At 37.2% G+C, this 27,386-nt stretch overlaps 3 protein-coding genes across 3 annotated transcripts; 1 reads left to right on the top strand and 2 right to left on the bottom strand.

The window, feature by feature from the left end:
- Positions 1–33: 33 nt before the first annotated feature.
- Positions 34–16,470, bottom strand: LOC135695383 (uncharacterized). Its single transcript, XM_065214453.2, has 8 exons — positions 16,322–16,470; positions 11,235–11,388; positions 5,623–11,007; positions 4,217–5,107; positions 3,540–3,662; positions 2,599–3,051; positions 1,511–1,651; positions 34–687 (listed from the first exon to the last, which is right to left on the bottom strand). Exons 2-8 carry the CDS (start codon positions 11,341–11,343, stop codon positions 479–481), a joined length of 7,311 nt encoding a protein of 2,436 aa, XP_065070525.2. The 5' UTR covers positions 11,344–11,388; positions 16,322–16,470; the 3' UTR covers positions 34–478.
- Positions 16,471–17,885: 1,415 nt separating this feature from the next.
- On the top strand, positions 17,886–27,138 carry LOC135695391 (uncharacterized). The gene is made up of 3 exons (XM_065214466.2): positions 17,886–21,522; positions 23,335–23,465; positions 23,973–27,138. Exons 2-3 carry the CDS (start codon positions 23,402–23,404, stop codon positions 24,635–24,637), a joined length of 729 nt encoding a protein of 242 aa, XP_065070538.1. The 5' UTR covers positions 17,886–21,522; positions 23,335–23,401; the 3' UTR covers positions 24,638–27,138.
- Positions 25,197–25,760, bottom strand: LOC148960580 (uncharacterized). Its single transcript, XM_089110504.1, has one exon. The coding sequence runs from the start codon at positions 25,758–25,760 to the stop codon at positions 25,197–25,199; it is 564 nt and encodes a 187-aa protein (XP_088966630.1).
- Positions 27,139–27,386: the final 248 nt, after the last annotated feature.

A 27,386-nucleotide genomic window follows, 5' to 3' on the forward strand; every position in this document is an offset into this window, starting at 1 on the left:
CTGCACAGAATTAAAGGCAGTAATGGACAACGATGAACCGCAGGATTTTCATGAATAATGACCATATCCGCCAGCGTTTGTGAATTATGTTCAGCAATGACGTGTGATGAACTAAATGTTATAGGAAATAAGTAGAATTGTGAATTAGTACAATGAATTATAAACATTACTGTATAGATAGATGCATAATAACGAGAGTAAACTGAATGCATATCTTGAAATACAACTTATTGTGAATTCGTAGAGGTTTTAAAGAGGCCGTTACATGTCGGCAACCAACAGCAGCGTGATGTACTCCCTTTGCTTTAATCTCTACGTGTAATTCTGTTGTTAACGATCTTTACTAACAGTTAAGTGGTGTAGTTTGTGGAATATAGATTGAGCTAAGTAACGAACCTTAGCTATAAAAACATCATATCAAAGATAAAAAATTATGTAAAATGTACACTGTTAAAACAAATTCGCTTAATGTCCATCTCTACGCTTTTTCTGTCATGTACTGATCTTTCCTTTCCTCTGCATTTTCATTTGTAATAACAGAACCTGATCTTGAGCCTTTGAATAACGAGAATGGTATGTCGTTTGAAATGATCCGAGCCTTCTTGTGTTTCTTTTTGACAAGAAGAAGGACAACAAGAAGGAATAGAAACAACACAACACCGACAGTCACTCCAACAATGAGCCCGGCTAGAAAAGAAAGAAAAGAGACTTTTAAGAGGGAGTTTTTAAATTCATAGGTATTTAGGAATTATAGCTGCAAGGAGTCAGTTTTTGTTCAGATTGTCAAGCTCTTGTCAAACTTCACTGGATTACATCTCATTGTACAAGAGTTGGTTTGATAAAGAAAGAATGACTTTTTCATCTGAAAACTTGACAGTGATCTTAGATCTTGGAAACACTGCAATGATCTTTAGCTGCCCAAACAAAAATGGTGCAAGTAAAAGGTTTTCTAGATGGCAGGAAATAGCGGAAACAAGCATACTTAAGTACTTTTCGTCCGACACACGTCCGTCAGAGTAAAAACGGCGGATAATAACCGAAAGTAAGCTGAAAATTCAGGTTTTTCTCAAAATTGCTTTGTCTTCTCATTTAGCTCTAAAAGGGTAAATAAATCATCACATCAAGGTGGCTTTGCGAAATTGCTTTATGCTGGTGGCTCAAGTTCAGTACTATAGATACAGGATAAGAAAAAAAACGATTTATTGTTTTGGCTCAAATTCTAATTCCAAAAGAGGACCGTATAACTTTGATAAATCATATTGTAAATTCTAATAAGGTTCCAAGTTCGATCCGTTCTAATTTTTTGTCTTATCTAATCTCATTCAAATCTTATTTCTAACGCATACTTAAACGTGTAGATTCAGTGACTACAGCAACAACTATTGAGGAGTACGTCATACCATACAATTTCTTACAGTGGCTCATATTAACATAAATGTAATTCTCAATGTAACCAATATGGCGGCTCCAAGAAATGGAAACAAGGTATCAGAATAGACAAAAAACGTACTTTTTGATTTCTTCTTGCAGTCATTACCGTCTTTATCGTATCCATTTGAGCATTCACAAACGTAAGATGAGCCATCACTTCCTGAAACGCATTTAGAATTTGCGCCACAGTCGTGCCAACCCATTTGGCAAACATCGCCTTCTATAAAATGATAAAAAAAGATGAACAAAGTAACATATATTCTATAGTCTGAATCGTTAAAAATATATTCTATATTCTATATTCTTGGCTGGTGATCTGACACGGTCTTCTTGATGTGTGCTAGATTTTGAAGAAATATATCCAGATGAAAATTAATCGTAAGAATGATACTCTTTTTATCAGCCACTACCTTCGTTTTTGTCACCTCGAGGCCTGTTTATATGAAGAGGGCTAGCCATCTTAGGGCTGAATTTCACCATGCGTTTACACGAGATTTTCTGGCCCTCCAAGAAAGGCTGAAATTAAGCTCCTGCGTAGCGTTTGTCAAAGAGTTGCAATTTCGCGCCTTTTTGTTGGTCTTTCATCAACATGCCTGTCTGCAGAGTATGGCAGTTCTGGACGAGATCTCGCGCGTGCAGTACTCATTCACGCCATGTTTTCTGCGTGCAAACCTTTCTTTATTAATCATTTTGCGTGCAAATCAAAGTTTTTTTAATAGCACTATAGAAAATTTGGTGTTCAATCAGAAAATTTTGGCGTGCAGCACTATCCTGACCTCGCGCGTGCGTCAGCCACACTCTGCAGACTGGTCAACATGCCAGGAGGTGAGATCTCGGCCTCTAGGAGGGCTAGCCCTCTTCCATATAAACAGGCCCTTAAAAGTATCCCTTGGTGCTCATAGTCAATGTCACAGTCAAATGAGGGGCTGAGTATGGCGCCAATTTTTAGAACTTAAGAATTCTGACCCCATAACCTAAAAACACTCTACATGATGCCTCTAGCTTTCAAAAACGTCGTATTTGGAACGCAGTCGATGGATCGTCACCTTTGAAATCACCTCCGCTTTTGTTGCCTTTGTTGCCAGTGTCCTGATTATTGTTAAAAAATATCTTTATGGAGGAAGTAAGCAGTGCATAGATTAAACAATACCACAATCAATAACTTACTGCTTGCGCCCAAATTGCTTCCAAGGTCTGCTCCAAGATCAATCATTTTCTCGTCCTTGAGAGCTTCTCTCGAGACATTCAGCACATGTTCCTTTGTCACATTATTGAATGAACTATCGATAGTGACACTGAAGTCCATCACAATGCTACCTTTTCTTATCAATAATACTTCAATGCCAATACATCCAAATATTTTCTGACACACAACTACCTTTAGGATATTTTCGATCTCTGCAGCCTTGTTTTTAAACTCCTTGCTGTCAGAGTTTTTATAGGCATCTTTGAATACCTGCTTGAATTTCATCCCTGATACTTTGATTATTCTACCATCCTGCTTAATGCATTTGCCGTTTCTAATAACATGACCTGGTTTGATGCAGCTACAAGTAGCTCCACTTCCAGGCACATTTACACAAGCTGCCCCTGTGCCACAACGAACATTGGTGCATCCATCTGTAGACAACAGAAGAATGAGACAATTACCAAATTGGTTTGACTAATAAAGAAATAATGTATTAAGAAAAGCAAAGACAAGCTGTCGCTAAATATAAGCTACTAGCATTTGAAATAGCAAAATACGTGTCTTTTTCTGGTATCTTTGCAAAAAGTGGTTCAAGATTTATTTTTAGTCCCTCTTAGCAACGATTATAAACAAAAACGGTATTTATATAGTTTTACAAAGACTTGTACCAATACTGCTTGTTTCTAATCATCATTAATCTGTGTAATCAATTTTGTCTGATTGGAGAGAGAGAAGGACGCATCTTCAAGGAGTAGTTAAGGGCTCGTGTACAACCAAATACCGCGTATAATCGTCGAATGGTAAGCAGAAGTTTAGGTCTAGATGAGGAACGAAAGTAACATGAATGGAAGATAAACCATTGACATTGTAAGGAGATTTTGCTATTATGGGTTAAACAGGCATTATTCAAAATGCGTACCGTAGCAGTAAGTTCCATTGCCAGAATATCCTTCATTGCATCTACAGAAAATCCTGCCTTTTGGATTCAAACAATTCGCATTAGATGTACATGGCTGCGTGAACTTGGCGCAAGGTTCTGGCACTGCAAAATAACGAAAAGCGATTATAATGACCAGAAATAATGATACTTGGCATCAACTAATATTTACTAGGCTGTAGAATATGGCAAATGGAATTGTTCTTTGAATACAAAGGATTTTTATAACTTTGTTGGGAAGGGGGTAATAGTAGCAACGGCCTTGAGGTAGGGATGAAGCATTTGTTACCAGATTACTTTATGAAAACATCAAACACCATATGGGACAGGAAGGAGCTTGATTCTAAAGCGTCACCATTGCCATTTTTATTACTCAAACATAGCAAAAATTGAGGTATTTTCGTTACAATGATGGGATTATAGCCGCAGGCACTTGAGTGAAACATCCCTAAAAGTTCAAGGTGCTATTGACAAAATTATGTCACTAAACGAATTGTGCCAGGTGCTGCTCAATTAAAAGTTGAATTCACTTGGCCAAGGCTAGATTCAACATGCTTTAGATATAAGGCTAAAACTCGATAGTGAGGACTATAAGCGTAACTGCTCAAATTTTTTGATTTCATAAAAAGTGAGAAAAATACTAAGTAAGTTATTCGTACCTCTTGTGACCAGTGTCTTTAGATGCCAAAACAGTCTGAAAATGTCCCATTTTGCAAAATCGGCCAAAGAAAGCGACCACACTGAAGCAAAATCAGCCAATGGGTGGGCAAAGATGAAATTTATTGTATCTTTTGTGATGTTCATTGAACGCAAAGTATCTTCTATTTTAAGAACGGGCACTGAGAACAGACGCGCAAGTTGCAGGAGCTTTGTGTTGCTAAGAACGGAGAGTTGTAGACTTTTCATTCTCAGGAGTGCATCAATAGGAGTGAAAAAGAGTACGGCTTCGAGACCAAGAGTGATTATCTGATGCCCAACTCGCTCCATGGACAAAGACATAACACTGCGACCAGCACCAAGCAGAATATGAGCATCAATGACTCTCACTCTCTCCAAGAGAAGCTCTTGTTGTAACGTTAAGTTCAAGGCAGTAGAGATTTCTTTTCTGCTGACATTGACGTGCTTACGTGACAAATCAATCAGTGTTGTGTTCATCAATTCCCCATGGCTCATCTCATACATTACTCTGGTTTCGTGTAGCGACATTCGTAAGGCAATAAAGCGTATTGCAGAATCGATAGCCTTTGTTGTGGCAGATGCATCCTTTCTTAAAAGAACAGCATCGAGTAGGTCGTAAAAGGACATGTGGTATAATTGCCGGTAATCCACCATCTTCCCTATGTGGCGTTGAACCATATGGCTTAGGCCACGATATGTTATATTTGCTATCATCATAACTGCAGACGAGTTCAACCTAACCGCAGAGATTATCGAGCGCGCATCGAATCCGAAAACTCTTTCGGCTATCTGTAGCACATTTGAAGAGGCAATTTGTGATACAGTAAAGCCGTTGTAGAAGCCAGCAGCAATGAAGGGTATTGTTGACCAACCTAAAAATGAAATAGTTATATTTTGTGATAATGATAGACACTAACATCAATGCAGTTGATAATTATCATAAAGGTTGCGAAGAATATTTGAATATTGAATGATAATATTGATGTACATGTGCATTTAGTTTCTTTTATGATGCGTGATTAGGCCTAATCATGAATCAATGATATGTGATTAGAAATAAACCTAGAAGCTTTTAGAAATAAACCTCGCAGCTTAGTTTCTATTATGATGCGTGATTAAGCCTAATCATGAATCAATGATATGTGATTAGAAATAGAGCTCACAGCTTTGTTTCTATTATGATGTGCGATTAGGCCTAATCATGAATCAATGATATGTGATTAGAAATAAACCTTGCAGCTTGGTTTCTATTATGATGCTTGAGTTAGCCTAATCATGAATCAATGATATGTGATTAGAAATAAACCTCGCAGCTTAGTTTCTATTATCATGCGTGACTAGGCATAATCATGAATCAATGATATGTGATTAGAAATAAACAACATACCTCTTATATCTCTTGCTGACAATAGCAGCTTGATTAACATGATTGAAGATGCACCTCTTACAGGCAAAGGCACGATTCTCCTCTCAGCTAACGTCTTCAAAGGCAGATTGTTGATACTCTGGAAATGTCTTGAAGATATGAAACCAGCTTTTAAAAGATGTTGTACTGTTTGAGGAGTCACATGAGCTAGTCTTATAAAATCATTCATCGACATATCCATCATGCTTGATTTACTTAAATTCCCAAGAGTATCAAATAATCCAGGGACATGTCTCCAATTGGCAACGATACCCATTGCAAGCTGGGTAATAGTGCCTCTTTTGAGATCAATGGAATTGTTACGAGATTTTAAAAAGATGAGACAATCTCGAATTGTTAAGCCACCAAGGACTCGATAATCGGGCGGTCCAAATCTAAAAACGTGAGTCACGTTGGCATCGGCAATATATTTCAAAAGCTCTGGGAAACGCATATGCACAGCGTCATCTTCTCTCAGGTTGTACATTTTGAAAATGATAGGAAAACTCAAATTAGATGCTATGATATGGAAGTCCTGCACAAAATCTTTTGCCGCTTCAATAACGTTGATATGAACCAGAAAAGCTTCTGCGATTGAGTGAAACGACATTGTGTAGTAGTGCTTCAAAATTGAGTCAGCTCCAATGCGTTGCTTTACATATAAGGGCAACTGGCCAAAAGCAAGATTTTTGGCAGCTATAAAATCGTTAGGTGGTATGGAGTGGAGCCTTTTAATCATAGTTTCTGACAGTCCAGAAGTATCAACAGCAAGGCGAATGATATTGTAGCTTGAGAGCTGGTGTATTGAGATGCCTTTGAGGAATGCGGCATATATGATTGGAAGTTTCGATCTCTCAATGCCTGGTGTAACTTTAGCTGCAAACATCCCCAGAAGGTTTACAATCGTGAGCGAGTTCAGAGCAGCCGGAGGCAAGCCATATTCATCAATGATTTCTTTAATCGTTGTTTGATTAATGAAAGCATTGTTTTTAACATTCAATACCGTTTTAAATTGCATAAAATCTATGGCTGAAATTGTGTAGCCGAGACCCCAAAGAGATTTGCTCATCAACAGACTTTCATTTATTGCATATATCTGTTTGATTTCTGCAAATCTCACATGTTGCGCTACAAATCTAAAGTCTGTCAAAAACTGTTTCGTTCCTTCCGTCAAATTCTTATGAATAAGCAACGCGTCAGCAATAGAGTTAAGAGACATTGTGTAGAAATGGTTTATGCTGAAAAGTGTTCCCATATGCAGCTTGACGTACGCTGGAAGTTGTCCAAACAGCAATGTCTTCGAGGCTTGGAAATCTGCATTCGACATGCGGTGTAGCTCCTTGATTACGATCTCAGACAGTCCTGTTATTTTTACAGATAGGCCCATGATGCTGTATCCAGAAACCTGAGAAATGTTGATACCTTTCAGATGGGCAGCATATATAACAGGCAGTTTTGCTAATGCCAACCCCTTTAATTGCTTCGGATACAAACTTAATAAATCGAATATTGATAAGCTGGGTAACGTTGTGGGGTCAAACAGTTTTGCAATTTCACCAATTTTGGTTGCATTGAGCGACAGGCTTGGTGCCATCATCTTCCCGAGCGCCATCGGGTCAATGTTGGAAATAAAAAACGCAAGTTCAGGAATTGTCATTGAGAATAACGCAGAGGTATTCAAACCAAAGAACTTTTGGATTTGTCCCAGTTTAACGCTCTTTATAATGAACCCAAAGTCTTTCATAAACCTTTCATTTGCCTCTGTCACATTTTTACGGATCAGAATCGTTTCAAGGATAGTGTTAAACGACATTGTAGTGAAGTGTTTAATGCTTAAATTTGCACCAATGTTTTGTTTGACAAAAGATGGAAATTGTCCAAAATACAATGTTTTTGCATTTTGAAAGTCCGCAGCTGACATGTGATAGAGCTCTTTGATCGCGATCTCTGACAATCCTGTTGCTTGTCCAGCAAGGTGAAGAAATTGGTAACCAGAAATCTGAGCCATTGTAATGTTTTTCAGACTAGAAGTGTGCATAACTGGCAGTTTTGACAATTCAAAGCCTTTCAAACTTTGTTCGTATTTACCAATTAGGCTATCAATTGTCAGCTTGTCAAAATCTTTAGGCAGCACAAACTTTGCAGCTTCGCCTATTTTTGTTTGATTTATCCATGGCCTTGGTCCCATTATATTTTGCAATGACTTTGCATCAACACCAGAAATGAAAAATGCCAGATTGGCAAAAGACATTGGAAGAAGAGAAGAATTGGTCATGCCAAAGATCTGTTTGATTTCTCCAAATGTCACATTTGTCGCAATAAAGCCAAGGTCTTCCGAAAATTGATCTTCTGTCGACTTACTATCCATAATGATTGTCTCAGCAATTGAATTGTATGACAATGTGTAGAAGTGTTTTATGTCCAAGCCAATTCCCATTTTAAACTTGACATAAGCTGGTAGTTGTCCATATGACAATGTTTTTGCAATTTGAAAAGGCGTGGATGGCATGCGATTATGTTCCATTATTTCCATTTCTGGCAAACCAGAAGTTAAGATTGCAAGGCTCATTATATTATATCCAGCAATCTGATTGATACTTATATTTTTTAGATGTGATGCATAGACAACTGGCATTTTTAATACTCGAAGACCTTTTACTCTTGCGGAAATAGCAAGCAGTTCGTGTATTGTTGAATGGTCAAAACGCTTTTCATGGGACCTTATGGTATTTGCTATTGCGCCAATTTTTGTTTCGTTTAGCAGCAAACTCTGTCCCATCAATTTTTTCAATGACAGCAAATCAATTCCAGAAATGGAAAATCCAAGTTCAGCAACGGTCATCGGAAAGAGAGACGAGTTTGTTAGTCCAAAGATCTTCTTGAGATCTCCGAAGGTCACGTTTCGTAGAATTACCCTGAAGTCGTTCAAAAACCTCTGTGTTACTTCTGAGGCATTCTTGTTAATAAAAACTGCGTCAAAAATCGAGTTGAGTGACATAATGCGGAAATGCTTTGAATTAATGTTGACACCCAATGTTTGATTGACGTAAGCTCGAAGATGACCAAAAGGCAGCTTTAGGTCCGCATTTGAGATATTTTGAAGCTTTGGAATATATTTTTCAGACAATGAAGACGACTTCAACGTTGTTTCAAGCATAGTGAAATTCAACAAATTGGTAATCGAGATGCCTTTTCTAAATGCGTTGTAAGCAACTGGAAGTGTCAATCCGTGTCTCCCAAAGGTCACGTGTCTCGAAAATCCCATCAAGAGACTTTTCATAGTAAGCAGATCTGATTGAGATTGATTCAAACTCATGAGTGAAAACATCTCTCCAATAGTGGTTTGGTTCACATAAGACTCAGGTGCAAAACTCGTTATGTTTCTGAACGATGCGTAGTCCAAATTTGAAATGTCATATACTAAGCTCCAAACAGACATCGAAGAAACTGACATCTGGGTACGATTGTACATTGCTTTAATTTCCTTAAAGGTAACTTCTCCTATGACGAACTTGACTCCCTCTGTCAGGTAATTTGCTCCTACTGTAATATTTCCATTAAGAAGCACATCCACTAGACAAAATTGAAACGACATGATATGAACCTGCTTTTGACTGTAATCAACGCCAAAATGTTGTTTTATGTACGTTGGTAAATGAGAGAAGTTCAATGCCTTTGCACTTTGCATTTCTGAAGACGATATGCCATATATTCTCCTCATCATAACTTCGGACAAACCAGTCGTTGCCAGGGCTAGGTCATAGATGCTGTAGCTCGAGATCTGATGCATTGAAATGCCTTTAATGAATGAGACATAAATGACAGGTTGTTTGAATCTTGCAATGTCAGGAGCAAGCTTTCGTAAGAACAGCTGTAAGATTCCATGCAGTGTGAGATGCGTTGCATTTGAGAAATCCCTTCCAATAGCAGCAAGCATCGAGCCAACCGTAGTTTCATTTACATAGGCATCTGACGTCACATCCAGTGCCTGTTTCAATTGTGCAAGAGTGATTTCAGATATGTTTCTACCAATGGCAGCCAATGTCCCTGAAATGATTGTTTCATTGGTCACACCATACATTGTCATGATCAGCGATAAATTTGCATGCCTTGCAAGGTAACCAAACCCTTTAACGATACCATCTTCTGCAACAGATCTGTTCTTAAATATCGCCGAGTAATACAGTGACCTGGTTGTCATGGTTACGTAATGTCTCAAAGTGTAGTTCATTCCAAATAATTTAGTGAAAAGTGCTGGGATTTTCCATACGTCAGTTTCCACAACATCAGTGAAATTCCTATGGTTTGTATCCACATTCAATTGGAGAACTCCTCGACAGTAGTACCCAAAACAGCGACACAGATTGGAAACAAGCTGATAAAGTCTATACCAGTCACGTCTGGTTATCAAAACCCCTTTCATGTGCTCAAGATACAGGACTGGCATATCAAAATTTATAAAAAACTGCTCAATTAAAACCACCGAGCCTTTAAAAAAACGACCAAGTGTTATGTCACCACGGCCAGACCAACTACCCCATACATTCATTAATCGTAAATAATCAATTGTCAGTTGTTTGAGGTAGTAATCTGAAGTCGTGTTAAACACGATCCTCGTCTGCTGGCGATCAAGGCCAGACAAATTGCCAGCTAGCGTTTCTATGCTAAACGTATCAAGCGTCATGTAACCGGATGGGAAAACAAAGGAAAAGATATTTAACAAGTCGGATATCTTGATGTTGTTCACTATATACTTGAAATCATTGAGAAAGTCCTCTGTGGCTTCAGTTGCATTCTTATGTATCAGAATGGCCTTTGCTATCGAGTGAAAAGACATTGTATAATACATTTTGAGCTCTGTTTTATTACTTGTTCCGTTGTAGAAGAAGTGATTCATATAAGCTGGTAATTGACCAAAGGACATATTCTTTGCCCTGTAGAAATCCATGAGCGGTATTTGGTAAATCTTTTGTATCATTTGTTCCGAAAGTCCGGTAATTGCCACTGCCAGGTTCACTATTGGAAAACCAGCTAACTGCGCTACGGTGATTCCCTTAAGATGAGCTGCATATATGATCGGGTATTTTCCTTTAGTAGTTCCAGGTTCAATCTGACTCCAAAATTGTGAGAATAATTGCAGCGCGGATTTGTTGAGAGCATCTGCCCAGGATATATTCAGAGCAGTAATCATATCTTCAATCGTAAAAACGTTGAATAATGATTTTTCAGCGAATGTCGCGTTAAACAAGCGCTGAATCGCTTTATGATCATCTGGACGTAGAAAAGTAGGGTTAATGCCAAGCAAACCATACATCGTTACGTTTCTTGCAGGATGAGGTAAATCTTTTATCAGCAGTTTCGTTTTTGCTGCAAGAAAGAGTTAGTGAAACATTAGTACTGTAAATGACGTCAAATTTCATTTCTATTGGTTTGGATATGTAGAAATGTAACAGTTTATTCACACTCTCATGACTTGAATATCAGAATATTTATCGCAAATTTGCTGTAACTTTCCTGGAACCTTTTGGTTTACTAAGATTTCAAAGAAATTTTCAATGATGTTTTGACACTAGAAGTAGCTAAAATTCTCTTACCTTCCAATCTTGTAATGTCAGCTGAATTGAGGAAAAAGGCTTCGCCATCTTGGACGAACAAGACCAGGCCAATGAAGAAGACAAACCATATGTACCAGTTGCGGGTCATTTTGGCATCAAATTTACAGAAACATCTATTTCTTTTCGCGCTGCTCTAAATAAGAAAAAAATTGAAATTTGATATCTTATATGCATCACCCAATAACTTTATTATCGACAAATGTAAAGTCGTTCTGACAAGGGGAACGGGAATTTGCTCCGCCTCTAACACTTGTCAATTTTGTCAACAGAGTTTCTATTCGCTCTGAGATTTTGCTGTTTGTTTGCTGTTTGAAGCAGTTAAATAACGACAAGATCCCCAATGTCCGGCATCATACTTTGGACTGGCATTATGTTGTAGAATGGTCAACAAAAAAGAGGGAAAGTGCAGATGTGCCAGATAAAATTAGCACAACCAATTATGGAATCGCCTTAATACAATGAGTTGAACTAAAAGGCAGAATACCCAATTGAGATAAGGAATCCATTACGCATACGAGTGCAACAATCACTCTGCCAGCCATGCCAGGGCGTGCTTGAGGACCCATCCCCCATCCGCTCAATTTTTCGAGATCTGTAAAAAGACCCCCTTTCCTCTTATTCCATAACGTGACCAATCAAGTGCCTCCCTCCATCTACATTATTTTATCTACCCTTCAACATATTTTCAAGATTTATTCATTTGTGAACAGTTTTTTTGGTGTTACAGAGCTTAATAATGGCTTTGAAAAGAGCAAAAATTTTATAGCAAATTGGCTAGAAACTTTTTCGTCTGACACTCCTCATACCAAAAACGTCATTTTAGAAAAAGAAAAAGCCGCCATTTTGGAGACAGAAGGAGTTCGTTTTCTTTCTTGGACTCCAGTCCAGTGGGAATTTTTCTTTAGGCACGCGGCACTGATTGGTCAACTATACCGGTCTTGTGCTTGCGTATTTCTGATTGGCCTATTTCGATCCACAAGTGGGTATGTACTTTTCATCGTGTTCTTTCGGACCCTTATTCTGATGTTCTATGCTCTGAGGAGTTTCAGACGAAAAAGCTTTTTAACAAATATGTCGTAAAATGATTGTTATTTCAAAGCCACTTATTGATTTACATACAATATGTCAGCTTACTAATTCACCTTCCCTTTAAGGTTCTTCAAACCAGATAAAAACCAAAGGACAAAGATTATAAGGCAAAGATTATAAGACATGAAACATGGTAGTTAAGAAAAGGTCTTTCTAGAAGTATTCAGTACATCGTTTGCAAAATTGTAAATGCATAAATTGCATAAATCTACCCAAAGGAAAACTGCTCCCAGGAAATATTCTACTTTGGTCTTTAAAGTTATAAGTATATTGTTTATAAGAATATTGTTTATAAGAATTTTCAGGCGCAGAATCGCCCAATTATCAAGAATGTTATAAAAATATTGCTCAGCCTCAGCAGTTGCGGCTATGCGATGTTCATAAAAGGGAATCGCACAACAGACATATCTCGTTTTTCAAAAAGCATGGTTTTTATTCAAGCGCAGGCGATGTTCCCCTAGAACTATATCAGTTTTGAGACAAGAAGATTGTTTTAAGAATGTTATCAGGCTCAAAGCGAATATTTTTTAGAATATCGGTGCTGGAAAATCTGCATAGCGCATTTGCAACCATGCGTGACGAATTGTCTCAAGATTAAAGGCAATCGGTCACGACGTTGATTGGTTATAAGAACAAAGGGATTTTTTATTGTTACCAGTCCCCCTTTTATTTATCGCATTGTAAAAAATATGGCGGAGCACTGGAATCGTGTTTAGGCTATTGTTCCAGCTATTGTTCTCGTTAACCAATCCACAACGAGACCGATTGCCTTAAAGTCCGCATTTATAAGATTTGCTGAGGCAGTAGAATTTGTTTACAAATAAGACTTCCCCATACCGGTCAAAATTCTGCTCAGTCATCATTTCGCATTTAAGGAAACTGCTGACACAGTTTCTGCCTGCTAGGAAACCCTTGCCTATAATTACTACATTTGTGCTCGCTCTTTCTTGGAGACGGGTTACGTTGTTAATGCAATGATTTTTTGTCAGTAATTTCTTTGTCTTAATTCATTAGCGGAGCCTTTTTAAGTGCTAAAAATTTTCATCACTGATCAGTTTGTCCAAATACATAATTACAGAAAAATTTCGTGATCGACATTGGACTCCACTCCAACATCTATGACTCCAACAACCACAGTGTTTCCACCCTTGAGTCCGCGTATTCCCGTTCTGCGATATCAATATACCACAAGAATACACAGTAAGGGTATTACTGCTTTTCAATTTTCCATTCAGGATGCTTTTCTATTAGCTATTGTTGTGGATTAGCGTACTTTCAGCACAAACAATGCATCTTCCAGCACAATATTGAAAAGAAAAACTCATGTTGAAAAAGCCCGAAGAATGCCGGCAAGTTCAAATATTGCCTTTATCTTCGACGGCTCAGGGCCAGCTGCCGCTACGATCAATTTTCGTTGAATGTCAGAAAGTTGAAAAGCCTGAACTCATTTATTTTTTGACAAATGTACCCCACTGGTATTACTCTGTCAAAGTTTGGAATTTTATTTTGAAGTGGATATACTCTCACTGCCAGTTGAAAAATCGGATTGAAAAACGAAAATATGATTCATTCTTAAAACCTTTGGTTTGGGATTCCTATGTAATGATCCTTCGAAACGAACTAAGTAAGGCCATCCCAGGTAAAAAAGACAAATGAAATCAACATTACAAGCACTTTTTGCATATGGTGTATACCCAAAGCAACGGTAACAAGCATTAAGCAAAGAGAACTTAGTTCCTCTAAATTTTTTAAAAATAACCTTGAAGCAGTGGCGTAGTAGGGGGGTCTGGGGCGCAGCCCCCAGAATTTTTTTGACCACGCCCTTCAAACACTCGCAAATGTGGGGAAACGCCCTTTTTGGAAAAATTTCCCCCCATTATTTGATTCATGTTAGCTACGGTAGATAGCAAAGCATTTTACAATTGTTATTGACACAAGTATACAGTATACTACCCCCCCCCTCCCAATGAGTTTTACATCGTTTTTGGACAAATCTCGAGGACCATGTTTTAGAAAAGTGGGGGGTCCGGATCCCCCCCATCCCCCCCCCTTGGGTACGCTACTACCTCGAAGTAGCTAAATACTTGGTCAATTTATTTGCAGTTATCACAGTTTTATGATAAATGTAGGTCTGCACAAAAGCATGACTTTGGTTTCAACATTTTATCTATTGCAAATAATTTTTAAAAGAAAAATTTAAAAGCAGAATAGATATTAGCTAGCCTAACAGAGGTTGATCCCACTTTAAATGTTCGATCGTTCGACCACACTGTTAGCGTTCATTTTTAAAAGTTTTTTTTAATCATGCTTGTAGATTTAGCTGCATTATCATTTCCGTTTAGATTTTAAAGACCATGTACCTCTTGTATACAGTCTTTGAACTTTAAATTTAGTTCGGGATAAGGAATTTTTATTTCCTTGCTGATGACTTGACTTATGTTTTCTGCTTGTTTTGACTACAACTCGTAACCAAACACAATAGTAAAACGCGGAATAAATGATGGACACTTGAATCCTCTGCATTTCAAATGAGACACATTGATTGGCCTAAATCCCTCTAAAGGACGCTGCAAAAGGAAACAGAACGCTGGGAAAAACACAGGCAGATATTGCTATGCTTTTGGTCAAGAGTATGTATTAGAATTGAACTCTTTATTCGAAAGGGGTAAGTTACTTTTAAGTCAATTTAGAGAGTTGCTATTATATTTTTATAGTATCTTCTATATTCAGCTTTATCATATACTGATAAACACTCATAATCATGGCGACTGCAGTCGAACATTCATGACGTAGTTTCTCCATAAGTTACGGTCGCAGTAGAACATGCATGACGTAGTTTCTCCGTAAGTTAAGGTCGTCCATATCTCCTGGTAGTTGCTCCTCGGTCATGTTGTTATCTATGGTCAGTTGGTCGATGAATGTTAGAGCGGGTTCCCAAAGACTAATTAGTGATAAACACTAATGAGCTAGATATTTGGAACATACATGAATGTGGCTACCGGTGAGTTTGAGGGGTGTGATGCAGACACCTCTCAACTTTACCTTGCTGGTAAACAGATTGCAAAATTTGGTAAAATGCAACTTTCAAGGCCACACATGCGCTATACTCACCACACTCTTTTTTAAAAAGGCAATTAAAGGATTTTAAGAATGTAGAGATATTACATAGGGCTCTACGATATTGTGTGATTAAAATTGAATGAGAATATAATGAGAATATCATCAGGCACATGCATAAAAGTGAAATGAGAATTACGGCCGTCACTATAGAGGGCAGGAGGACGTGAAATCCCCTTGGAAAAAGTTCCTAGTGATGCCTTGTAGGCAAAGAGATAAAGAAAAATTTTGAATACGGGGTAACTGGCCCATCATATCCCTTGTGACCACGTCACTGGCTTTTCACTCCCTTTGTCATAACGTGTTCTAAAATCACCAGAATGTGCTCCCTTTTTCAAAGGGTAAATTTTGGAAGAAAGCCGGCAAAAAACATTGTCATAAATGTAAAACAATTTTTGGCGAACATTTCCATCTTGCTATGATTGGTGGTCTATATTTTGCGCAAGTAAAATTTCGCTATAAGCCCACAAAGCATTTCAAGAAGCAAATCTTCAGCGCAGACGTCACATCATATTGAATGCCCGCATCTGCATACTGAGCGACATGCTTCGTTTGCTCAAAATCTTCGGCAAATCAAGCAAAGTTGGCATTTGATTGAGGTAGACGGATTTATTATTTTATACTGAAAAGTTTATAAGTAAATTATTGATAAACAATGAGGGCATTACAAAGTTGTAAAGAGACACATGGTAAGGACTCTTCTATCATAAGCATAAACCAAATTGAACTGTGCACTATGAACTGTTAAATTATTTTCCGACCTTTGACCTTTCGCTAAACTTTAGCATACACAAGGCTCAAGAAACATTACTTTTTCATAAAAAGCGATGTATAAGCAAAATCATAAAATATCTTCTTACCTTTTGTCAACTGTGCAACTTTGAGAACACTGCTGCATAAAGAGATATCGCGTGGTGAAAGAAGCCTTGTGTTTGTCTGTTCTGCTTGATTTGCTACCTGCGGCCTTGTAATATGACCTTCGCTCTGCAGCCTCCAATGCGATTGCGGACATCCCAGGGCAATCAATTGAATTCACCGCAGAAATCTGTACATCAGAACTAAGGTTTTGCAGCATGTAACTTTCATGACCTCTGTCCAAAATTTTTCTTTTTATATACTTTTTATTATAAATGTCCTGTCCAGTCTGCGAGTGTCGGTAAATAAATTTCTTATTTTCTTCTTACTGTTTGTAGAAGGGTAAAATAAAAACTGGGTTGATCAAAATGGTTCTTCCGCAAGGAGTTATATACTTATCTATAACAACATAAATTTTCCTTGATTGGATTACAATTAATGAACAATTTGTATTTCGAGTTGCTATAGAAAAGCATAGACCGATTATACAAAAGGCTGTCGTGAAATTGTGTACTTTTATATGTAAAACATTGATAAAAGGAATTACCAGTCACTTTTTGAAGAAGCGAAGTAACACACCTCATCATTTTCCATCATACAGTTCTGGCTTCAGATGAAATAGCCAGACAAGCTTGGAAAATTTGTGAGACATGTTGCTAAACTAATTATACGAAAAGAAACCAGAACCTTCCAGGATAATGCAGCGAGACTCTTCAATTCTTTGCCAGAAAACATAAGGAACTGTATATAGTAAATTTGTATCATCGTCGAAAGACTTTTTTAAAGAATAAAATCGCAACGTTTTTAATAAATTTAAATGTTGTAGTTGTCCTTCAGGTCGTTCGACCCCTGGTGATGTTATGAACCTGATGTCTCCATTCAGCTCTATTTTTAGCGTCTTTGTTGAGCTGTTAAACATTTCTTGTTGTCATCGTCTTAATGTTGTCAAACCACTTTGTTGCAGATCTCCCTCAACTTCTTTTCCCTTCAATTTTTCCTTGCATTATCAGTTTTTCTAAACTGTTGTTTGCTCTATTTATGTGGCCATAATAGGTTAATTGCCTCTTTCTGATGGTGTTGAATAATGATCTTTCTGTTTTTTTTGGCATATACCGTTAAATTGAAATTAACCGTTATAAATTGTACAATGCATTAAGTTAGTTTAGGAAATTGCTTTTTCCATTTATTTTAACGTATTTAATAGACACTTTTTTAACATCTTTTCAGGACAATATTTCTTAAACTAAGGACAATTATTATCAAACTTTTCTTTGATTTACATTTAAATCTGGCTTACGAGTGTCAATAGATATAACAAGCAATAACAAAAAATTAAAAACTTTGGAATTTTTAAAAAAAATAGTTTATCATTATTCTGACATATCTTGAATCAAGATTCTTGCTGATATGCGAATTTGGGAATCACAGCACTTTTATCGAGACGGAGTTGACGACAACAGTAAGCAACTGCGGCTGTCCAATAACCCCTTGTTTTCCCACCAAATATAAGGCGGTTGGTTTGTTGTAATACTACCCTTTGTATTGTCTTTCACAGTGCACAGGAACTTTGAATTGATTTATCTGCGATACGTGCTGTATTTTAACACCAAAACAAACTTTACATCAAGGCTTGATTGATTGTTGGTGGCAAAATGTCCAGAAGATAAATCAGACGATAAAATTTTAATCAGCTTTGCCAATGTTGTATGACACCACTGGATGTATAGTTAGTTTCGTGTTAGATCAAAATTTCTATTCGTTAATTATGGCCCTTTCGTTTTGAAAATACTTTAAAACTTTTTTGTATCTAATATTTAACTTCATGTTTAGATTGTGGACCAGAACATTAGTTTACATCCAAACTGAGCCTCGGTGTTATTAAAAAGTGCGTTCTTGTAATCAAAAAAGAGTGTACCTGTTCTGTTACTTTGATTCTAAGACGATATGAAATTACAAAACATCAAAAGGGATTTGCTAATCACAGATTTTGGTATTTCTTCAAGTGAAGAGCTGGAGAGCTTCAATTCAAGCATTCTCACGAAACAGTTTATCGTCAACTAAAATGATTATTATTTAGGCCCATATCAGTAAAGCCACTGGCAAGCTCTATATGCACTCGTTTGAAACTGTGAAAGACGTTTTTGCTGTTAAATCAAAAATGTTGAATCAGTTTTCCTACCCAGTATACGACGTAAAAGGAGCGATCCTTGGAAATACCTTGAATAATTATTCGATTACTCAGAATAGAAAGCATTTAACGTCATGCTTGCTAAACCTTTGTAATATTGATTTCTTTTGTTTGCGTAGCTTCGTAGATGGTGGCCAGGATTTGAATTCTCTTGGCGTTTTCTTGGAGCAACCTACCGCGAGAGCTTTTTCCCGTTTTTCACAATTGTATAGAGATATCAAACTCAACTGTGAGCAAATGATTGTGCCGAGGCTTAAAGAAGAATCAAAACAATCAGCAATGGTATCCAGCTTTGATAAGGAAATATAAATCACATTACTGCATAATTGGAAAAGCAAATTGTAACGAGCCAATTGGATATTTGAAAAGCCAAAAACAGCACTGCAAATACGATGATTGAAACTAAGATTAGCAGCTTAAATATGTACAATGTTTTTAATTCCATTGACAGGTGAATTGAAGATACAAGTTCAAAAATATAAATCCAAAATTATAAGCAAGAGGTCTCTTTCGAACGTCATTATAATTATCAAATCAAACATGCTCAATGTTTTAGCCTCGCATAGTCTCACTTACAGTCGACCAATTCACATCAAATCATTTTGACATAACCTATTTTTGTTCTCAGGTATTGAAGAAGTTTGTCAGAGTCTTGGAACATTTCGCAAAGACGTGTTATCTGCTGTGTCATATTCCTATGCACTGAAAGCCCGCAAATCTGGCTATAACTTCTGACGTATCGAGGCGCTGTGGAAATTTTACAGCGATAGAATAATTCATTCATTGTTCCCTCTTTTAGTTTTTTTTGTAGGATCGAAAAGCTGTTCTAGCCTAAAGCAGGACGTTACAGAATGCAAAAACTACAGCTGGATATTCTTTTCATAGTCAGAAACTGTAGACTCAAAGAAAACTTTTAAAGTCCAAAGTAAGATCAGAAACACAGCATTAGCAATAAGCCAGAATGCTGCTCTTATTACTGCGTCTTAGTATGTTGCGCAAAACTACAGCTGGATATTCTTCAAATGATACGGGGAAAATCAATGTCACCCGCACTCTCACATGGCCTCTCACTTGTCAAAGAATTACAGTTTGAATGCGAGGCAGATTTGCATTCTGAACCCTGCATTGGATGCAAGAGCAACATAAAATTGCTGTTTATCGCCCAATAAAACGGTTAATATTTGTATTTTACGTTTGCTTACTTAACAGACAGGGTTTCACATATCCAGATTTGTAGTGCAATATTTCATTCAGTAATCTGATTATAGTAGCCAAGTATTCTAATGCAGTAATGATGGATAAAAGCAAGATAAAAGTGACGTATTGCGCGCGCATAGCATAAAATATCTGCATTCAGAATCAGGTATCTACAATGCATGAGTGAGCTTCAGTGGAAAGCAGATGCCTTGAAGGCATCACTGCAGCTCACCTGTTTCCACACCCGCTTGGTCACTACCCACTGCTTTGGCAATCAAGGACTCCATGGGTCGATAAACGCAATTAATGCGTAGCTTAAAATAATGCAAGAGTTACTGTAAGGAGGAGTACAATGTAACAGCCTTTACTAGCTTAGCATGGACCAATGAGAGAGGAGTTGGTTCCAGGCCTTCTATAGTTGACTTCTGCAATACCTGTCGATTCTCTTGATTGACTACGCTATAAGATTTGAATGCAACCGTCCTCTCTTTCGGTTAATAATGTTATCTATATGGTCTTTAACATTTGTGTGCATATTTATATACTTTAGGCTAGAGTACACTATACCGGATTGCTATCGGAGCGGAGCAGAGCTGAGTAACTTTTACTCCGGAGTGATTATTAGGGTAGCAGTTACACTATGACGCTCTACTCGCTCATAAGCCTGCATTCATCTTAGCAATGGCATCCAGCTTTTAAGGGAGAGATGATAGTAAGCCCTTCCTCCGACATTAATTGGAGACGAGGAGTACAGTGTCTCTAAAGCCCAATCTCCAGCAAATTTTCAAGGCTATTCAGTGCATACGTTTCAAAGGACAGGATGCTACTACGAATCTCCTAGGGATTAAAGGATCGTCCTTTTGGATCGTCTTTTGTACTTCAACCGACTGCCACACCCTAACATAGCAGAATTTCGGGGAAGGCGCGTTAAAAATAGCACCAAGGCGAAAACCAATTCTGTTGTCAAAGTGTGGTGGCACGTTCCGAGCGTTTACGCCTAATGTCCTGAGGATGGATGAAAACTCTTTTGAACCCTACAATATGATGAAGGTTTCAAAAAACGGTGAAACTAAACCCGAACTTTGTGCATCGTTGCTACCATCGTTGCTATCATCGTTGTTGTGTTGCGATATTTTCTAACTCTAATCAATATTTTTAACCTTAAAATCCGCTCGCTATACTTTTTATGTTTGTCATTTAATTTCTAGGTCTCTAGAAGTATAAAGCATCATATGGAAGCTTGTAATATAAAGCTTGTAAAGCTAACGCATGCTTCATGAGCAATCCAATTCAATGTTTTTAACTGAATTGAACTGAATTGGAAATTCCAGCTTCTGTGAACTTAGACGTTGCTTTACCATATTCCCAGGTTCTAATGCACTTTTTGTTAAACCAATTACCCGACCCGTGTAACTTTCAAAAGAGCCAAATCATCGTTTAGGCTGCAATGTAATTGGGTCATTGGCCTGTTACATAATTTGCGGGATGAATGCATGTTAACGCGGAGTCATTGGTGCCTGATGGTTCAGAACAAAACTGGTGTCAACACGTAAAGGCTCCACTGCACTTTCTCAAAGTGTGTAGTTTAACAGTGAATGTTCATGGAATACTTATGATTTCCAACTACACGACGCATCGTACATTGTGGAAGCTTACTAGCGGCTATAATTTGCTAAACTTTGTCTTTCTCACGATTTTACAGTAACTTCTATGTCGCAATCAATTTAACTGTCAAGAATTGCGAGTTTTTAACAGTGGACAAATCAGATGCATAGACGTTTTTAAGTATGGGTCAGACAATGGTATCTTTTGGTGTAAAAGGTATGCTTAATAAAATATTTTTCAGCAAGCATTAGCAAATAGTTAGTGTGACATTGATACAGTGTTACATGTATATCAAATTTGAATTTTTCTAGATCCCTTCAAGCAGGCGTCAAAAAGGCTAGAATCATACCATATGCACAATTTTGAATTTTCTTGCTCTCTTTGAAACGCAACAAGAAGTGAACTTTCAAAAAAATGTTTAAGTTAAAGGCTTGAAAAGTTATCTTAGAAAACCAAGTTAAATTTTCAAGAAAACATGATAAAACCCAATTAAATTGTTTGCCATAGACTACCTTTTCTGTCTCAAATTCACGTTACCGCAAGGTAGCTTACACCCAAACACTAGAAAACAGTCCAATACAGTTTTTGCAAATATTTGACTGAAATAATTCATGCATAAAAGTAAACAGAGGTCTTGAATGAAGAAGTTTCAAGAATTCTATTTATGACAGCAACCATAGAATAGATACAGTTGAAAAAGGAGTGGGGGAAGTGTACTCAAATTAGTAGCCAAGAAATATAGTTTCTAGCGTAGAAAAGCCTTTAACTAAAATTTACGACTTCCATAACCGCTTTTATTGTTTTAGAACAAACAAGAAACATCTTTTCATTTTGTCAATATATTTAGAAACATCCTAAATATAAAAGGGGTTAATCACATGTACTTGCAACAGTCTCCCTCTTCTATCCCTCTGCTTTTCTTTGAAAGAATATGATTTTGTTTTCCTTCATAGCTTGTTTGACTAGGCACATAAAATTATCTCTCTTCTGTCTAGCCAATAAAAATAAATTCCAGGATATTTATTTTGCTTTAGAAATGTACAAAAGCTCTTCTTTTAAGTAGATCTTGTTTTGTTTTCAAGGGTCTTGCTCGTAACAGTTGCAGAACCTTCCACACTAGAACTTTCTAATTTGAAAACATTTTCACAAACCCTTTTCCTTTGCTCCTTTATAAATCTATTAAGAAACCTTGTTAAGTTTGCAGGCTTCCCGGATAACGAAGGGAATTGACCGGCAGAAAAGAGAGTTGACTATTAAGCACCCTTTCACTTCCAACTCAGCTCCTTCGGTATTCGTTTGCGTGTATTAAAATCCAAATGTATTAATTTAGAATTTTTGCTATATCGGGCAATGGATAAACAAAATAGAGTAGTAAGTTCTTGTGCGGTACAAGTAAGTGTGATATATTGAAGTTCTTAAAAAGGCAAAATGTGCAGTCATTGCATCCCCAGACCAAATGCGAAAAGCACGAATTAGAACATTGTTAAAGAAAACCTTAAAGAAAACTCAAACAAAAAATACACATCATTTGATAATTACTTACCTACATTTCATCAAATTGCCTGCTAGCTCTGAAACCTAGAAACAGGAGAGATCTGCAAGTGAGAGTCGTATTTTCAAGTAAGAAGCTAAAATGTACACATTTGGCGTAGAATAGTTTTAAAGAATAGACTGTCTTCGAGTAGATCTTAAGTACATCCGTGTCCAGTTCACTACATTACTGTAATATGTAAAGCTTATTTTCTATCTAACGACAAACAATCTAATTATGACTATATCCGATTTCGAAGATAGGGACAATTGAATTTGGCTTAGCGCAATTTTCAGATCCTCTCTCTTCCGTCCAGATGTTATACTGATGTAATATCAGTCCATATTACAATTCACTTCATTCGCCCTTTCCCCCTTTTTTAGAAGTTTTATATCCCCTCCCTCTGCCTGTAGACATAGGAAACCTTTTTTCGTTGATACTTAATTATGTTGTTTAATTGCACTTCTTTTTTATGTACATTGTTTCATTGCATTTAGGAGATGTCTTCGAAATGGCTGAAAATGCCTAGTTTCGTATGTAATGAGAGTCGTCCCTTAGCTGAAAATGATCTGCATTAAAGCTGGTATTTCATTTCTGGCTTTGCTTTCACTGATGTCACCAGTAAAGGGTAATCAATTTTATACTCATTGCATGCGAACCTCAGATTTATCACTAGGAAAATTTGCACAAGGGTGCAACAAGCTCAGCTAGATGTAAATAAATTAATCTTTTCTTAAAATAGGCTGATTACAAACTTGAATAGCCCTTAGAAAAATGCAAGCTTCGCACATTTGGAAGAAGCTTGTTAGCTTTAGATTTTGTGTTGTGTTAGGATAATAATTTTCAGCAAGTTATGGCAAAACGAAAGGGAATAACACAAATCCTTGATTTATCAAAACCCCTAAGTTTCTTAACCTTTGCTTTGATAGACTAGTATACCCTTTGACAGGCTAGTATTGAATAAATGGGTTAGGAAATAGCAAATCTGAAGGAAAATGTACGCATTGGATATGCTTGATTTTCTATGCTTGTAGGAGAAGTAAGTTGAAGCGTGCCCAAGTCAAAGAAAAAAGATATGTTTCCACTGATCCGACTTTTTGTCAACATGATATTGTAAAATGAAATTCTTTTTTAGTGGCTGTGACTAATGGTACACACACTAAAACCAACGACACCATAACAGAAGGAAGCGGTTTTAATACTGGAAACCTAACTTACCATGAAAACTACCAAGGAAATAACCGATCGAGAAAGGATTACATAGTTGCGATTGAAGACGACGCTCCGATGGAGCAACATTACGACCCAGTCTTTATGATGCTGAAAAAGCTCGCAAAAAGAACACAGGGCAAGATGGCTGTCCTAGATTACTCTAATGCTAACAAAAGATTCTTCTCTCCATTCCTGTCAAGAATGCGATACCGGAATCCTCTTTTTAATGATGATGAAACTAACTATGATGATGATGAGGATAATTCCGAAGACGAAGAAGAAGATTATAATTTTAGACCAGGAGGAAAACAAAGTTTAATCGGCCGTAATGTGATTAATAACTTCTTAGGATTGAAAAGGATGCCCATGGAGGAAGAGAGGCTGGGGCCAAGGGATAACGTTAGAACGCTTGAAGACGAGGCAATGGATAATAGGGGGGCTGCGTTTGCTCCGCCTGTCGTCTATGAGATGGAAGGAGAGAGACAAGATGATTATGATGATGATGATAATGATGAAGAAGATGACAATGCATATTCAAGAGGATTATTCGGCAAACCGCCAATGTTTTTATTTGGAAATGGTGACTAACAACAAGAACGAGAAAATCTCGAAAAGCTGTCAAATTATCCTTAATAAGAAATATTTAATTAAACGGTAGCAGTGAGTCTTGCTGTGAAGAGACATACTTTAAGTTGAGCAATATTTCTTTCTGCAAATTCGAAGGCAAACATCAACAACCAATAATTGAACATTTGGATATTTTTCTCTTTCATAAAAGGATTATTATTCTAGGGCTGCCAATTCAATAAAACTGCTCAGTTATAACTTATTCCAGGGCATCGCCTTCAAGCAAAGAAGCGCACAGTTTGAAAATTTTAGAAAAATTATTGGCACCTTGTTTGTAACTACATTCGATGAAGAAAACCCTTTGGTCATGGTCATGTTTATATTTACCCATTTGAACAAAAATTAAGAGTCTCTTGAGATTATTATTATTATTATTATTATTATTATTTTTATTATTATTATTATTATTATTATGGCTAATTAAGTGATTCACAGACACCTAGATGTTAATTGGTCCGGATAATATAGGAGGGAGCAGTCAGCAACAAGCTGACAAAGGTCCCATTCTGTCATCTCAAGTTTACATAGACAATGTCTGTCTCAAAATCCTGGCTGTCCCTAGCAGTGCTGTCTTTTGTATCACCTGTAACTTTACATCAATTCCGATCTTTTCCATGTGCTCTTCAAAACAATATGATATACACCCTAATGCCCCAATCACAACAGGGATGACTGTCACCTTCTTCATATTCCACAGATTTCCGATTTGCTCCTTTAATGGTTGATATTTCTCAATTTTTTCTTGTTCTTTACCTTTTACCCTATTATCACCAGGAATGGCAATATCGATTATCTTCACATCCTTTTTTTCCTTGTCAACGACAACAATGTCTGGCCTTCTAGCTTCAACAACCCTATCACATTGAATCATAAAATCCCACAGTAGCTTAAACTTGTGATTCTCTAAAACTCCTTCAGGTTTCTGTTCATACCATTTTGTGGCTCTTTCAAATCCGCACTTTTCCGCTAACAACCAATGAATATACCTTGCCACATTGTCATGTCGTCTTTTATATTCTGTCTGTGCCAGTTTAGCACATTCGCTCACCAGATGGCTAACTGTTTCTCCCTTGTCACCGCACATTCTACATAAAGGCGTATCACTTGTTTTATCAATGTAGTGCTTGGTATAATTAGTGCGCAGCGCCTGCTCCTGTGCATTATTATTATTATTATTATTATTATTATTATTATTATTATTATGCATCACTTTTGGAATAAAGAAATTTTCCACACGTTCTCTTCAGTATCAACCTAAGCTTTTCATAAACAACAAACCTATCCCATCTGTCTCGAATGGAAACTCTTTCAAGTACCTCGGTCGTCATTTTGACTTTGAAATGACAAACCAAGAACATAAATCTGACCTTTTATCATCACTGTCAAACATGCTCAAACAAATCGATTCCCAGCCTCTTCATGCAAAAAATAAGCTACGTCTTTATCACAACTTCGTTCTTTCTAAAATTTCCTGGAACCTTACTGTAGCAGATCTTTCAAAGACGTGGGTTGTCGAGAATCTTGACAACCTTGTATCCAAATACATCCGCCAGTGGCTCGACCTCCCAATAAGTGCTACCTTGAGTAGCATTATTCTTTCTAAAAACCAGTTTGGACTCAGCCTAACTTTACCATCCACCAAATTCCTACAGTGTCAAACAGTTTTACGAAACGCATTGAAACCTTCAACAAACGATAACATTCGCTCTTTATGGAAAAATACCAGCAGTGGCACAAATATACAATATGATATATATAGGAACACCAAAGAAGCATTAAAGGCTGTCCAGCATGAGCATAAAGATCGTCTGCAAAACATCCTAACCTCCCAAGGATCTTTATTATCACATCTCTTTAACCAGAATCTTCCACAAATAAACAAACTTTGGTCCAAGGTGCAAAGTAGCATGCCTCAGAATATTTTCAATTTCACCATAAGGTACCTGAACAATACCCTTGCCACACAGAAAAACCTGAAAAAATGGAACTTGAGCCAGACCTCTGACTGTTCTTTCTGTTTTCTGCCAGAAACACTCCTTCATGTTGTTGCTGGCTGCAAAACATATCTGGAACAAGGCCGATACACCTGGCGACATAACTCTATCCTAAACTTTCTAGCTACGTCACTAAAAGCTGTCAATGAATCTACCATCTACGCTGATATACCTGGCTTTCTTTCACCATCAATCATAACTGGAGAAAACCTTCGCCCTGATCTTCTCTTGAGGACTAACAACAATTACCTCTACATTTTAGAGCTAACTGTTGGCTTCGAATCCAATCTTGAGACAAATGCTACAAGAAAACACAGCAAGTATGCTCCTCTCTTATCTGGTTTACAGCGGCAGTTCAAATGTGTCTCCTTTGTTAATCTTTCTATGAGCTCTCTTGGCATCTTCGGCAATTCCTGCAATTCATTCTTCAAAATGTGTGACTCTCTCTCCATCGATCAGCAACAAAAACAGTATCTCATTTCTAAACTTTCCAACATTGCCATCCGTACTACGTACTACATATTTTGTTGCAAAAATAAGCCATGGACAAATCCGGAATTACATCCTTTTTAACTTTAGTTGTTTTATTTTATTTTATTTTTCTCAGTTTTTCCTTTTACCTTACGATTGTTATAGTTTTTTCTTGTAAAACCAGGCTAGCCAATTGCAAATTACCTTGTAATAGTGAGATTTGTAGTTGTAGTTTAAGTTGAATT

Source organism: Rhopilema esculentum, chromosome 2 (genome assembly GCF_057945365.1).
Source record: "Rhopilema esculentum isolate cy_ngs chromosome 2, ASM5794536v1, whole genome shotgun sequence".
Classification (NCBI taxonomy): domain Eukaryota; kingdom Metazoa; phylum Cnidaria; class Scyphozoa; order Rhizostomeae; family Rhizostomatidae; genus Rhopilema; species Rhopilema esculentum.

Bases quoted from the DNA above. Each gene is read 5' to 3' on its own strand.
- LOC135695383 (XM_065214453.2), bottom strand. From the start codon at position 11,343: ATGACCCGCAACTGGTACATATGGTTTGTCTTCTTCATTGGCCTGGTC. The intron at 11,008-11,234 runs GTAAGAGAATTT...TCTTTCTTGCAG, and splicing joins TGACATTACAAGATTGGAAG to CAAAAACGAAACTGCTGATA. The intron at 688-1,510 runs GTACGTTTTTTG...TTTCTTTTCTAG, and splicing joins CTGCAAGAAGAAATCAAAAA to CCGGGCTCATTGTTGGAGTG.
- LOC135695391 (XM_065214466.2), top strand. From the start codon at position 23,402: ATGATCTGCATTAAAGCTGGTATTTCATTTCTGGCTTTGCTTTCACTG. The intron at 23,466-23,972 runs GTAATCAATTTT...ATTCTTTTTTAG, and splicing joins ACTGATGTCACCAGTAAAGG to TGGCTGTGACTAATGGTACA.
- LOC148960580 (XM_089110504.1), bottom strand. From the start codon at position 25,760: ATGTGCGGTGACAAGGGAGAAACAGTTAGCCATCTGGTGAGCGAATGT.